Source organism: Leucoraja erinacea, chromosome 5 (assembly GCF_028641065.1).
Source record: "Leucoraja erinacea ecotype New England chromosome 5, Leri_hhj_1, whole genome shotgun sequence".
Classification (NCBI taxonomy): Eukaryota; Metazoa; Chordata; class Chondrichthyes; order Rajiformes; family Rajidae; genus Leucoraja; species Leucoraja erinaceus.
The window spans coordinates 54,765,184-54,781,436 of NC_073381.1; the positions used below are offsets into that span (position 1 = coordinate 54,765,184).

Consider the following 16,253-nt stretch of genomic DNA (forward strand, 5'->3'; position numbering starts at 1 on the left):
AGTTACTTTGTCAAAGAAGTCATTAATTGGTTGAACATAATTTCTCATCCATAAAATTATACTCACTCAGCTGTATAAGTATTCTGTTACAATTTCCTTCATTTTCCTAACAAACTGTCCTGGTCATTTTCACCCCCAATATTTTCAATATTTTGTTGTCTTCCTCTCAGCTGGGACTTTTCCGAAATGCAAAGTCCAATAACAATGTATATTTAAGCAATAATATTCTATTTAAAGTGATCTTGAGAGTGCATGATATTTTTTGCAGTATTCATAACACTACAATGATAAAAAAGATCTTTGTTTTAATTGCACCTACCAAAATGCATACATTATATTACAGTTAATATGTACCGAGGGCAAATTTTTGTTCCAATGCTTCCCATTCCCAATTACTTTTACATTGAAGTGATTGAAATCCAAGTGAAGTTTAAATGGCATCAGAAAAATAAAACCTCCGGAATGGATGATATTCATTACGTGGAGTCAGTATCAGAAGAATTACTATATTAAGCTTTGAATCTTCAGATGTCCTGGTTTAAGCTAAAACTAAAGACAAATAATAACCTCCTCACACATTCCCCTGCAAGTATCTCTGTCACTCCTTTAAAATATGCCCCTTCTTTGAACAAGCTCTTAAACATCGCATCTGAATCAGTTTCCATCTAATTACACTCCTTGAGGATGTTCATCTACGTGTTCAATTAATAAAACAACGAGATTGGGGACATTTCTATTCAGTCTGTCAAAGGAATTTGGTGGGGGGGGGGGGGGGGGGGGTTTAAGAAATAGTCAGTGAGGTAAACAAACATAATAATTGAGTGGCAAATAACCTTCCCAATATTTAACTGAAGGAAATAATTTGGTTATTGGGGCTCTATGTTGTGACAGACAGCCTGACACCTACCATGTCATTTTAATATTACACCTATCCCATCCACCCGGATATTCCGGATTAATAAATTAAGGTTTTGTCAACTAATTACAAATCAGGCTAATTACAAATCAATAACATTAGCCAACTCCGAAACACGAAGCGCTGAGCATTGGGATCCAGACATCATGGACAACTGGCCTCAGCTCCCCACTCACATCTAGTAGTGCACTCCATCTGAACCAGGCGCCACGGAGCATTTTTGGAAGTGTGGGGGCTGAGTGATCACTGATCACTGGCCTTGGGGGTACCAGGCGAGGCAGTGGAGCGACCGAGTGGGGGAAGGGTGTGGGAAAGGGGTGTCCCCCCGCCCACGGTAGGGACTTTTTGAAATTTGATTTTTTTTAAATCATCTTTTGGTCCATTGTATAAGTATGATTTCAATGGGGTTTTTTTAAAGTATTTTTAAGAGGTGACTTTTTAAGGAGTAACTTTTGCCACACGAAGGGTGGTGAGTGTATGGAACAAGCTGCCAGTGGAGGTAGCTGAGGCAAGGTCTATCCCAACATTTAAGGAACAGTTAGACTGATACATTGATAGGACAGGTTTGGAGGGGTATGGACCAAAAGCAGGTAGTGTAGCTGGGACATGTTGGCGGGTGTGGGCAAGTTGGGTCGAAGGGCCTGTTTTCACACTGTATCACTCTATGGCTACATTATACCTCCACCATGCATGAATGCTTCAAAATCAAGTGGTTGAGTTTTATTGTCATATACTCAAGCATAGAACCATAAAAATAGGTGCAGGAATAGGCCATTCGGCCCTTCGAGCCAGCATTGCCATTCAATATGCTAATGGCTGTTCATCTAAAATCAGTACTTCTTTCCTGTTTTTTCCACATACCCCTTGATTTCGCTAGCCCCAAGAGCTAAGTGTAACTCTCTCTTGAAAACATCCAGTAAATTGGCCTCCACTGCCTTCTGTGGCAGAGAATTCCACAGATTCACAACTCTCAGGGTGAAGAAAGTTTGTCCTCTTCTCAGTCCTAAATGGCCTACCACTTATTCTTAAACTGTGACCCCTGGTTCGGAACTCCCCCAACATCGGGAACATTTTTCCTGCAGTTATAGTAAGTGAAAATCTAGCAGACAAGCAGGATGCTTTCTCCAACCACCCCCATTTGAAGGCCACTATCTTCCACCGTTTCTACCCAGTGCTTGGTACCTACTTCCAGCAGCCACTGGTTATCCTCCAGGATGCAACAAGCTGCAGCCTGGCGCATGCCGGTCACCAGGGTGAATTTGGCACAGAGACTGTCATGGCCGCTGCGCAACGCTACCGAAGCCTTCGACAGCCCGGGAATCTTGCACTGAGACTGCTCCATGGCCAGAGCTGCAGCGAGCGACTTGCCAGACGGCAAACACTCGCCAGCCCCGGCTCCCCGTCCGCATTTGCCCCTGCCGCTGCTTCTGCTTCCATCCCTTCCGCCGCCCCAGCTCTCCAACACCCACGACCAGGTTGCTCAGAGCACAGCAGCGCCTCATCCAAAGCTGGAGATATTGAAACATGTCTAGCCAAAAAAGTGGGGGGAGCTGCACCCGGTTCCTCTATCCTGCCACTTGCCCCTCTCACTCATGTCAGCCACTTCCCACAAATCCTTATATTCCATCTGCCGCCAGGAGCAGGGCATGGCCTTACTTACTGCGCTGGGTGACACTCATTCACTGCCCGTTCCGTGTCGTTCAATGGAAATTTGTATGGGGACATGGTTTGGAGGTGTGTGACGGTTCAGTCAAGTGAGAATAACAAAGAATAAGAATGCTGCTGTCTTGTCAACAGATGCACACACAAGTAGTTTATATTAGTTTTGAAATTCACGTTGTTCACAGAATTTCTCACGACAGAGTGTGAGAAATTCTATGATCAGCGTGAGAGCGTGAGAATTGGGCAAAATGCGTGAGAGTTGGCAGCTCTGGTGTACCCATCCGAAAATGGAGACCACGCATTGACTCACTTTTCATCCAAAATTGCGGTAGTCTTCTATCAACTAAAATTCTATTTTTAATTCTTTAAACCCACAGCTTTTTAATTTGACAGTTCTCAATATAACATTCTGAATTTGGTTGATACATAAATTGCACAGTTTTAGTACAAGCTTTGAGAATTCTAGTGCACAATGGACATGGGGAATTTGTGTGAACTACATGCTGAAGCAAAATAGCATACAGTTAAGACTAGATAAATTTAAACTGGATGAATTTAAACTAAAAGATGTTTCTCCTGCAAAAAGCTAACATAAATTATTGGTTGGCGGGGAATTAAATGGCCAGTCCTACTTAGGTGATTTTTCAGTTGACTGCGGCGAGTGTCAAGTTTGCGGCACTCGCCTGAAAAACCGGGAACTGGAATGCGACTGTCAGAGTGGAGCACACACACACAAACACATCGCAAAGGCAGGGGCCTGGGAAAGCGGGGGGAGTGCTGTCTGAAATTCACACGGTGCAAAGCCAAGGTGATACAGACACACACCGCGATGTACAGGAAGGTTAAGACGGCTAGCACAGTGTAGGGTAAGTCCTTTAAAAGAGGGGGGGGGGAGAGAGAATCGGGGAGAGTGGGGACTCTTTTAAGAAGACAGACACTTTTAATAAGCCTGAGATACATAGCTGTGAAGTTTGGCGGGCATTTAACATTACCGGTCGAATCTCCTTGGTTCTGAAAACTCGTGCTTACGTTTGTTCCCCCCATTGAGCCAATGAAAGTGCCCGGTCAGCAAAGGCGATTTAAGTAAAACTACATATGGCTACATCGAATACCTATAACCACATGGCGACCTACAACTGCACCTACGATTACAAAAGTATCGATTTTCTCCAGGGGGTGCAGAAAAATTTTCAACATGTTGAAAAATTTGTGGCAACCATACTGAGGCTGCGACTAGTTCCCAGAATGCGGGAACTTCTCACGATCATGAAGGAGACTCACCAGAGACCACCAGCGAACATGTGGTGACCATGTGGCGATCATGTGGTGAACACAGAGTCTCCTGCACTCGCCTAAAAAGTCGCCAAAGTGGGACAGGCCCTTAAGGATTATGGATCTCAGACGGGAAATGAAGTTGAGACCAACGATCAGATCATATAACCGGCAGATCAGGCTCAAGGGGCTGCATGGTCTACTCTTTCTTATAAAAATAAAAAAATAAGTGTAATCACGAATAAAGCAAATCTACTCACAAATGAAGATCTTCAAATGTGTTTGGGGAATAGTGGAGGAGCTGGAGAGAACCAGAAGTATATCATATAGATTAAATTGTGTAGATATCCATTCATTTCTCCCAAGTGGGGAAATCTAAGTAAATGTCATTCAATTTATTTATTTATCAGTTTGACAAAGTAATCTTGTATTCATTTCAGCTTTTTTTCTAATTGCATTAATGAGAATAGTTTAATGGTAACTGTTATTTTTAGCGATTCCACTTCAAATAGTTTGTTGCTGTTTCTTTTTAATAAGTAAGGAATGTTTACCTTACTGGAAATGAATGTTTAGGCACAAATCTTTTGTTCCCAGGGAGGAAGGTCCTTTGGGAGGAACTTAGTAGATCAGTTCCCATGATATAATAGGTACAGAAGTGACCTTTGCCATGGAATTTCTAATGGAAAACATACTGGAAAAATATAATTGCGTTATTCCTGGATTGGAATGCAGTCCCCGCTGTTGAAATAAATGGTGTGTTACTGTGTGCTGGTACCATTTAGTAGCTTATACCCAGAACTCATTCATACTTGTGAAACAAATGAGTTACAAAGCATTGACACTTGTGAAAAAAATATGGGGACATTTTTCATGGTATATTTTGTGGAATTATTTGTACCATACCAGAGCATCAGATCCAATGTACGGTGTTAATCTGTATATTTTGCAGACACTTGGTAGAAATTAATTGATACAAGAATCAAAACCCAGTCCTAATGGAGACTGGATATTTTTTACATTTAAACAAAAATGGTTGGTTGATATTTTGACAATTAAGTTAAAGTAGAAAGAGAGGAGGTGGGGAGAGAGAGAGGAGGGAGGTGGGGGGTAAGAGAGGGGGGGGGGAAAGGGAGGGGGTAGAGGGGAGGGGGGGGGGGAAGGGAGGGGGTTGGAGGGGAGGGGAGAGGGAGGGGGGGGGAGAGGGGGGTTGGGTGGGAAGGGGGGGGGAGGGGGGGGGGGTTGGTGGGGGGTAGAGGAGTAGAGGGGGGGTTGGAGGAGGGGAGAAGGGAGTGTGGAGGAGGGGAGATGGGTGGGGCAGAGAGAGGAGAGAGGGGGAGAGGGAGGAGGGTGAGGGGGAGGGGAGGGAGAGGGGGGAGGGGGGAGAGGGGGAGAGGAGGGGAGGGGAGGAGGAGGGGGGGGAGGGGAGGAGGAGGAAGGAGAGGGGGGGAGGGAGGAGGGGAGGAGGGGGGGAGGGAGGAGGAGAGAGGGAGGGAGAGAGGGGGAGGGGGGAGGGGGGAGAGGAGGAGGGGGGGAGGAGGAGGGTGAGGGGGAGGGGGAGGAGGGGGGAGGGAGGAGGGAGGGAGGAGGAGAGAACGGGGAGGGGAGGGGGAGGAGAGCAGGGAGGGGGAAGGGGAGAGAGGGGTGGGGGGGGGGGGAGAGAGGGGAGGGGGTGGGGAAGGGGAGAGAGGGGGGGAGGGGGAAGGGAGAGGGGGAGAGAGGGGAGGTGGGGGGGGGAGAGGGGGGAGGGGGGGGAGTGGGAGGGGGAGGGAGGGAGGAGGAGGGAGGAGGGAGGAGATGCTGAGAGGGGTGAGGAGAGAGGGGGGAGTGATGAGGGGAGGTGAGGGAGAGGAGGGCGAGGGTATAGGGAATGGGGAGAGAGGGGGTGAGGAGAGAGGGGGGGAGGAGAGAGGGGTGAGGAGGAGGAGGGGTGATGAGAGGAGAGGTGGGGAGAGGGGGAAGGGGGGAGAGAGTGTGGGGAGGGGAGGAGGAGAGGGGAGGGGAAGGCGGAGGGGGGGGAGAGAAGGGGGGATGAGGATTGGGGGAGGGGGGAAAGCGGGGAGGGTGAATGGCTTGCACTGTCCGAAAATCCCGCGCGTCAATGGCCTGTCGGCCCGCAGGCTCATTGAGGGTGTACGTAGCGTCTCAACGGGCGTACCCAGCGTCTCGACGTCCTACACAACGTCTTGACATCGTTCACAGCGTCTTGACGTCGTACACAGCGTCTTGATGTCATATGCCTAGCGCGTGGCTTGCGGGACGACGTCAGGCCGCCGCCTTCCCTTGCAACCGCCCGTTGCAGGAACAGACCCAATGGGTCTGCACTTGGTCTAGTTATTATTATAATTGTCTATGTTCAGTTCACCATTGTTATTAGTAGAGATTTGGACATCAATATTGCTTACTTCAATACATGGACCAATAACAAGACATGTAGAGGTTACAAATGATGAGACAAGGTAGACAAGTTTTTGGTTAAAAGTTATGTCTCCTGCGGCTAAAATGTACCAGTAGTGTGGAGCAATATTAACTAAAGGCCTGATATATTGTCAATTTTGAATCACTCTGCTTGCCTACGTAGCACAGTGAAGAAAATTTAGCAGAACCAGGGGGAAGTTATCATTTGTAAGAACCAGGCCTCTAGCTATGTTTCAGGCCAGTTTAGTAGTACAATGCAGAAACAGGTGTGCCTAAATGCGTTACTAATCAGATGAACATACAATATGGGACAAACAATATGTTAAACTACAAATCCAGCATGTGATAGACATCTTAGTGGATCAGATCAAAGCAGATATCCTGACCTCTCAAAATGAGGACAATTAAAATGGACAATTAAATTAATAACAAGAAGAGGGAGGAGCCACCATTGTGATCATTCCTCAGTGATCACAATGACAGTGTGAGATGCAACATTTGCAACCATGTTCAGCCAGAAATGCCGAGTAGCTATTTCATCCTCTGATTTCCAACCCTTCGGAAAAGCCAAACCGTAATTAATTTGATACGTGCCAAAGCATACCACGATATCCATCTTAAGAAAGACTGTAATTAGAAATTGGAAGGGAGTGGAGAATACAAGACAATCATCTGTGCAGAAGCACTATGCAAATTGTTGGAGTTGTGGAATGACAAGTTCCCAGAATCTGATGATGGACACACAAAGTGCTGAAGTAACTCAGTGGGTCAGGCAGCATCTCTGGAGAAAAGGGTTGGGTGACATTTCAGGTAGGAACCCTTCTCCAGACTCAAGAATCTGATGGTCTTGAAGGCTGATTCGATTAGAAAATAACAGCAATTCCTTTATTGAAAAGGGAGGGGAAAAGAAAGCAGGGATAGACAAGCTAGTTAAAATAACATCTGACATTGGAAACATTTTGGAAGTTATTATTAAAGATGTTAAGGCAAGGGTATTGGAAATTGTTTTAATCAATCAGCAAGGTTATAGAAAAGGAATATTATGTTTGGCCAATTTATAGGAATTTTTTGAAGATATATTGTGTTATGGATAAAATGGAACCAATGGATTCCATTTTGCTAAAAGGCATTTCATACGTAAATCAAGTCAGATTTATTGTCATAGGCACAAATATAGTGAAGTACAGGTAAGAAGAAAAAATCTTGCTTGAAGCAGCACATAGACTCAGACAATCATGTAACAAACAGATTATACATAAATTATACATATTACATCATTTCTAAAAGAAAGAACATTGTGCAAAAACATCATTTGAATAAAAAGTCCATCATGCGGCAAGATGTGGACCGTAGTGTTCCACGGTCAAGGTAGAATTAGGTTTGTGTAATTTGGTTTAAAAACCTCATTGCTGCGGGGAAGTAGTTGTTCCTGAACCTGGTGGTGTTGGATTTCAGGTTTTTGTACTTCCTGCCCAATGGTAATAGTAAGAAGAGGGCAAGGCGCATATGGTGGGTATCCTTGATGGTAGATGCTGCCTTCTTGAGGCAACACTTCATGTCGATGCAATTGATGATGGGGATGTATTTGTCCGTGATGGACTAGCTGAATTCATCATTCCCTGCAGCCTCACACATTCCTGTAGGTTGGAATTGCCATGCCAGGGATGTTACAACCATGTAACATTGAATCAGAGGTTGTTATTGCGACACCACAGAAGCACGTGTTCTATCTCTCTCCTGTATGCTGGACAACATCACCATTGGTGATTCGGACAAGCGTAATGGTGTAGTTGGCAAATTTCTAGATGGCATTTGTGCTTTGCTTAGCCACACATCATAGGTATAAAGAGAGTAGACCAGGGGGTGAAGCATGGAGCCTCTAGAAGAACCTGTATTCATGGTCAATGAGGAGCTGTCCTGACCAATCTATACTGATTGAAATCCACTGTTGAGGAAGTCAAGGATCCAATTGCAAAGGAAGGTATAGAGGACCAGGTCTTGGTGATAGGTTTGGAAGGGATGATGGTATTGAACACTGAACTATGGTTAAAGAACAGCCGCCTGATGTATGTGTTCTTGTTATCCAGATGATCCAGAGCAGAGTGGAGAGCCAGTGAGATAGCATCTGCCATTGACCTGGTATGCATTAACCTGATAACATCAAAGGTTAATGATGGAAGTAAAAGTTTGATGTGGGAGACAACATACAAATGTGGTAGGGGACTAGTTAGTGAACATAAAACAGAGTGTAGGCATACTCAGTTCAAGATAAAACATAGGGGTGTGAATAGGTTACTTAATCTTTTACAGTTCTAATAACTAATGAATGAATGTACTGTGTTTATGCTAACATTTCTGATGAAACAAAAATGATACAAACATACATTGGAAATTAAAGGAGGAGGGTAAATAATTAAGTGTGTGGGTAATAATTTGATAATTGCTCTCTAAAGGTGGGGAAATATGAAACATTCCTTTTTGACAGAAACAATAAAACAGAAGCCACTTACCTAAATAGAAAGTTTGCAGAGCTCTGAAATGTGGAAGGATGTGGGTGACATAGTGCGTGATTTGCAAAAGGATTGTATGTAAATACGGAAAGTAATCTGGAACAATAACAATTATTATTATTTATTATTAGGAGAAACACAAAAAGTAGGTGAAAAGCAGAAAATAAATGCAGATGCTGGAAATCTGAAATATAAGAAATGCTGGATATCTGAATAAATGGAAGTGGGCCTGAATCTTTAACTCGGTTTCTCTTGCCTGTTGAGGTCAGATAACATTGAATTCTGCAGGTCAGGCTGAGGTCATACCTCAGAATGCCCCTTGAACATTGGAGGATGGTTTTACTCACTGGAGACCAATTGTCCAAGTCCCAGAACACTATTGCAGGAATTCCTGAACCAACCACATTCAGATGTTGCATCAATCACCTTTTCATTATGTCAAAAATGGGCACGGTCAATGCATTTGCATTCCTCATCAAATGAAGCATTACATATTTGTGTATATAAAGACCTGGTAAGCATCAGATGTGGACTGATATGTGGCAGCAAACTTTGAATTTCAGAAATACCAGGGCATGACCACCTTCAAAGAGAGAGGCCTAATCACCTACCTCATTGTTCAATGGCATTGCCATTCATAGTTCGATAGTTCATTATTCGTCACATATGCAACTGCACAGTGAAATTATTTCTGCATATATTACACGTGCAGTCACCACCATTATTGGCACCATATTTCAAAGTCAAAAATCTGGTTGGCCCGCTCGTTCGATGGACTAGAGCAGTTCCCGCGAACTGATGTCCCTCTCCTTGTCCAGCTATCTTTGTGTCCCATGGGCGCCTCCTGCAGCCTACCTTGAAGGCGCTGGAGGCATTACCCCAGTTCACTCTCATACCGGCCCACTCCTAGTGCCTGACATCTCAGCTCCCTCCCGGTTACGCTATCCGCCGAGCCTTCCCACCCACCGAACTGAGCTCCACGTTATAAACTTCCCTGTGGGGGACCATTAACCAGAAACTAACTGCATAAATGCTATGGCTACACGAGCCAGATTAGAGGCTAGACCTCTTGTGGCGACTGACTCAACTCCTGTCACCTCATATAGCTACACTACTTACAAAGCACAAATAAGGTGTTTGTTGGTTCTAGAAGCTTTACATCGTCAATATCAGTTCTAGCTTTTTGAATCTGTTGAGTACTGTGGAGGAGAAATGCATAAAATATGTTTTACTTTATTGAGTGTTTTTATTTATTCACTGCATAATTTACATTGAAGTGATTATGTGTTGTTTATTTTTTGCCTTCCAGTACCTGGTCCCATACCTAGTGATTCATTGAAAGGAACGCCATTTGAAGACAAAATCTTCCTGCACTGGAGTGAACCTGTCGAAGCAAATGGTATCATCACACAATATGAGGTAATAGATATTTGGTAATTACCCAATGTCAGTTTGATATTTGCACTCTTCCTTCAGACGCAGACACTGTTGGGAAAGCTTAACTTGCCAGACATACAAAAGTCTGCAAATATTTGTGTTGTGCTACCGATGACACAATTCCAGGTGCTATTGGTAGCTACACATTGTGATCTACTGCCATCCTTAAAACTTTCTAGCATCAGTTGTCAAACAGCTGCCAACATATTTCCAGTTTCCAAACATCACAGGGAGGTTCAAATGGGGAATTTGCATTCTTCTCAGAGCCTCCTTTCCCATACAGTTTGCTTAACTCCTGTAGTTAGTGGTAGTATTTTAACTCTACCTGGTTCTGAACTGGTTTTATCTCTGCAGTAATTAGCAGATTTTGTTTTAATGTATTGCAGCATGTGTTGCAGCATGATCCTATGGACATCAAATTAAAGAAAATGTTGGAAGATATTTGAGGTGTGAGATATGTTAGGTGTTGCATTTTGGCAAGTCTAACATGGGTAGGACCTACACCGTGAATGGTAGGGCTCTGGGAAGCATTGTAGAGCAGAGGGATCTAGGAGTGCAGGTCCCTTGAGGGTGGAGTCACAGGCAGATTGGGTGGTTTAAAAGGCTTTTGACACATTGATCTTCATCAGTCAGAGTATTGAGTCGAGCTGGATAGGGTACAGAGAAGATTTACGCGGATGTTGCCAGGACTAAAGGGTCTGAGCTGTAGGGAGAGGTTGATTGGGTAGATGCACAGTCTCTTGCCCAGAATAGGTGAATCGAGGACCAGGGGACAGGTTTTAGGTGAAGGGGAAAAATTTAATAGGAATCTGAAGGGTAACATTTTTTGCGCTAAGGGCAGTGTGTGTATGGAACAAGCTGTCAGAGGAGGTAGTAGAAGCAGGGACTATCCCAACATTTAAGAAGCAGTTAGACAGGTAAATGGATAGGACATGTTTGGAGGAATATGGATCAAACGTGGACAGGTGGGACTAGTGTAACTGCGACATGTTGGCAATTTGAGCCGAAGGGCCTGTTTCCACACTGCATCACTCTATGACACTGTGACTGTGACTATATGTGCCTTGAGCAAACCCAAGTGTGCCTCTCTGTGGAACTCCTGGATAGTCCAAAATAATGAAAAGAGCAAGGAAAGCTAATGTAAATAGAGCTCTGCTTTTCTGCTTTCAGTAGTTCTGGAAATATTCTTCAAGTACAATAGATCGGAAATACTTGGACTTGAATAACTTTTTTTTTTCAAATATAATATCTGAAGTGATATGGCTGATCCTCAGATCAGATATTTTACTATTTTCTGATGGATAACTACATTTTACTTAGCTTAGGTTTCAATTGCCGTGTCAGAGTAAACATTCCATGTGATATTTGTTTTCTACAGAACCAGAAGGGAGATAATTGCTTTCCTATGGGGATCAGGGTTTTCAAATATTGGCAAAAGACAGAAGTATTTTTACTACATTGGGCCAATCTCAAATATCTGGTTATTGATTCAACCATTTCATAGAAATAGCAAATTGTGGTACTTCCAGAGAGTCGATGTCCACTTTACGCAAGTCCTATTACATAATTCATAGAAAAGTACAGCATTTGAACAAGCCCTTTGGCCCACAGCCTGTGTCAGAATGAGGCCCAGCGTAAATTGGAGGAACAGCACCCATTACACCCCAGCGGTATGGACATTGACTTTTCTAACTCAAATAGCCCTTGCTTTTCCTATCTCTCCATCCCCTCTCCCTTCCCAGTTCTCCCACCAGCCTTACTGTCTCTGACTACATTCTATCTCTGCCCCGCCCACTCCCCTGACAGTCTGAAGAAGGGTCTTGACCCAAAACATCACCCATTCCTTCTTTCCAGAGATGCTGCCTGTCCTGCTGAGTTACTCCAGCATTTTGGGTCTACATGCGATTTATACCAGCATCTGCAGTTCTTTCCTACACATTTTGTCCGCTCCACTGCAAAATCACCTCTAGACTTTGATGTTTTCAAGTTCTGACTGTCTATCTATACTTCTCATATCATTATATACTTCTTTCCCGAACCTCCGGTGCTTCAGAGAAAACATTCTGAGTTTATCCAAACATAGCTAACACCCTCTAATTCAGGCAGTATTCTAGTAAAACTCTTTTTCACCCTCTCAAAGTTTCCATTCCTTCCTGTAATGGGGCAACGAGAACTATATGCAATACCAAACCCATCATCGAGTTTTTTTCAGTGGGTGCCTATTTTAACTCTACCCGATTCTCGACCCTGTATAGTTTTTTTTCTGCGCATTAATTAGCAGCGTTTTTTCTGTTGCATTACCCATTACAAGAAAACTGATGGGCAAGTTGTCACAATGTGCTCAATGGTACAGCTTATGGTCTGGGAGCAGAGGAAATTTTCAAAATGCATTTTCGTGATGTTTTGTACAATGGTGTACCTTTGTCTCACGTCTGCCTATACTAACTTTATTCAGTTTGTTGTTTGAAACAAATAAAATGAGAAATATATTTAGACATGGCTGATCAGGCGGAGAAGAAATTCAAGTATATTTTTGTATGGAATGAAAGAAGCCATATTCTCCAAGAAAACATTTGGGACATAACTCCGGTACATGGGCTCTTGATTTTACATGTCAGCCTAAACCAAGAAGCGCCACTTATTTGGAGCAAGAACAGAGATTACTATAAACTCAGCAAGTTGTAGAAAGAATTGATGTGCTAACAACAAAGGACCTAATTTCCGAGTAAGTGTCTGCCTTTGACACATTAACCCAATTGTCCTCCGAGTGGTTCATTTTAACCACAATGCTGTTTTAAAAAAAAATTATGTCATGCTAACAATGCTAGAATATGTGAATACTGATCTTATCGTGGTGTTGATATATTTTGACTACAAAATATTCACCATTGGAAGGTTCGTAGGCATAGTGACAAATTTGAAATTAAATTTATTTGCATTTGTGTACAGAATAGTGGTGATGTGTCTTGAAACTACTTAGCCAGAATTGCCTCTGATGTGTTGGGAAGCAGAACTTTTGATTTCTAATGCGCTAATTTTAAGAAGGGTATCAAAGTTATAAAAGGTAAAGGAAGCAGAGAATTTCTAAATTGCAATGGACCATTTTTGCCAGAATATAACAACTCCACCAAGTAGAGGACATGGCAGTTCTGGCTTGGATTTTGGAGGGAAAATGTGAGTCAATTGAAGATTCATCAAGGGAGAGAATTTGTGAAGGCATTCAATTTAGCATAGGCATTAATGTTCTAAGGTGCGGAATGGTAGAATTTACTGGAAAGAAAATTGAAAGTAAAAGTAGATTGGCAAACATTACTTTATATTAAATTTAATGTCCGAACAATACTAGGCAATCAGAATTCATTTCGAGAGCAGAGAATTCCATCTACAGAAGAGTGAAGCCCAGCATAGAGGGGGAGGAGGAACAAGTGGGAGAGATAACACATGGGCAAAAATATTGAGATCTATGTCATTAGAGTGTATGTCCACAGATTGTTATAGGCCATGTGAGCAAAAATTTAAAAGGTACACAGGATATTTCCCCTTAATTAGCCACAGTATAGATTACAAGAGCTGGGGTATTTTGCTAGAACTATATGCAACGTTAGATATGCCATAGCTTGAGTACTGCATATAGTCTGGTCACAACATTGTAGGACAAATATTGCTGCATTGAATGGGGTGGAAGCCAAGGCATTTTTTGCTATAAGGGAAGATTGGATAACCTGGTGTTTTTTTGGAACAGATGAGACTTCAGGGAGATGAAATTGAGGTGAACAGACCTATTTCCCTCTTAGATCTGTGGAAAAACTCAGGGAGCTAGAATTTAATGTAACCAATTAGAGTCATAGATTCATGTGTGGAAACAGGCCTTTGGGCTCAACTTTCCCATGCCGACCAACATGCCCTATTTACACTAGTCCCACCTGCCTGCATTTATTCCATATCCCTCTAAACCTATCCTATCCATATAAGGTTCATTTATTGTCACATACACCAATTGGTGTAGTGAAATTTCACTGGCCAGGGCAATCATACAATTTAAATAAGCAACACTCAAAAAACACATTTTAACATAAACATCCATCACAGTGACTCCTACACATTCCTCACTGTGATGGAAGGTGAAATAAAGTTCAAGTCCTTCCATTTTTGTTCTTCCTTGGTCGGGAGCCTCGAGCCCCCTGTTGATGGGACGGTCTTGAGTCCCGTAACCGGCGGCGTTCGGGCCCTCTGTGTCGAGGCGTTCAGCTCCTGCATCGGGGGGATGTCAGCTCCCCCCGCGCCGAGTGATCGAATCTCGCGTCAGGGCTGGACGAACCTTCTGCGGCGGTGGAGCTCCCAACTAGCCTCACCCGAGGCTCCGATGGTAAGCCCCGCGATGGGGCTCACTACAGTCCGAGGCGGCTTTTCAACTCCATCGATGGTAGGCCACAGAGCCCGGAGAATGTGATCCGCAACTTGATCACATCTCCGGGAAGATAAGAACCTGAACAAAAAGGTTTCCCTCAACCCCCCCCCCCACATAAAACAAACAGAAGAACATTAAAATAAACTTTAAACAAACGCTAAAAATAATAAAAAGGATGAAAAAAAGAACAGATTGCCGGAAGGGCTGCCATCTCCCTCCTCCGGCGCCCCCTATCGAATATACCTGCCTAAATGTTTCTTCCGCATTGCAATAATACTTGCCTCAACTTCTTCCTCCAGCAGCTCATACCATACACCTACCACTCGTTGAGTGAAAAAAAATGAGCCCTCAGGTTCCAGTGACATCATTCTCCCCTCACCTTAAACCTACGTCCTCTAGGTTTTTGATTCCCCTACTCTGGCTAAAAGACTTACTCATCTATTCCTGTCATGATTTTGTACATGAATTGAAGGATGAGAGGGGAGATGAGGAAAAGACGTTTACTTCCAAAGGGTGGAAGGTGCCTCGAACACACATTCTGAAGAGCAAGCAACCTCATCACACTTGATAAGTATTTGGCAAGGCACTTGACAAAGCCATAATCTGCATTGCAACAGCTGGAGGGAAAAGGAACAGCACAGACACAATGGGCCAAATGGCTATCCTTTCATAAATTATCTACAAAATTGTAGCCTGAGCTTTTAGTGCTTTACGTAAAAATTTGTTGATAAAACAGAATAGGCTGATCCTGCTGGAATCAACCTGGACATGCCACCAATCATCTCTTCCTGCCCAAACTAAACTAATCTGCACAAGAAGAGCTGGACGATCTGACCGTCTTTATCCAACACCTCCTGTGAAGCAGAGCAGAGCAGTGCAGTGATTGATCTCTGCCTGCATATCATGAAGCTCTGTCCTTGTAAAATACATTTTAACTTGAATGTCTCTGTCAGAGGCATTTAAAAAAAATAAAAAATTCTCGGGATGAATTTAAATAATTAAAATAATAATTATCTGTGCAAAATGAATTATTGAATTATGTGAGGTAAGGGAAACTAGTAGAGTAGCTATGGATACTATGAGGTTCAAAGTAAAAGAAGTACTGACACTTTTGAAAAATATAAAAGTGAATAAGTCTCCAGGTCCTGACAGGATATTCCCTAGGACATTGAGGGAAGTTAGTGTAGAAATAGCCGGGGCTATGACAGAGATATTTCAAATGTCATTAGAAGCGGGAATAGTCCCCGAGGATTGGCGTACTGCGCATGTTGTTCCATTGTTTAAAAAGGGTTCTAAGAGTAAACCTAGCAATTATAGACCTGTTAGTTTGACTTCAGTGGTGGGCAAATTAATGAAAAAGATACTTAGAGATAATATATATAGTCATCTGGATAAACAGGGTCTGATTAGGAACAGTCAACATGGATTTGTGCCTGGAAGGTCATGTTTGACTAATCTTCTTGAATTTTTTGAAGAGGTTACTAGGGAAATTGACGAGGGTAAAGCAGTGGATGTTGTCTATGTGGACTTTAGTAAGGCCTTTGACAAGGTTCCTCATGGAAGGTTGGTTAAGAAGGTTCAACTGTTGGGTATAAATGCAGGAATAGCAAGATGGATTCAACAGTGGCTGAAT

At 43.2% G+C, this 16,253-nt stretch overlaps 1 protein-coding gene across 4 annotated transcripts in view; it reads left to right on the forward strand.

Annotated features, from left to right (window-relative positions):
- The window catches only part of ptprk (protein tyrosine phosphatase receptor type K), a 570,756-nt gene that overhangs the window by 407,260 nt on the left and 147,243 nt on the right, over window positions 1-16,253 (forward strand). For all 4 annotated transcript variants that reach the window (XM_055635637.1, XM_055635639.1, XM_055635640.1 and 1 more), the window contains exon 9: window positions 10,085-10,194. In XM_055635637.1, coding sequence (XP_055491612.1) covers window positions 10,085-10,194 — 110 coding nt within the window. The remainder of the gene's footprint in view (window positions 1-10,084; window positions 10,195-16,253) is intronic.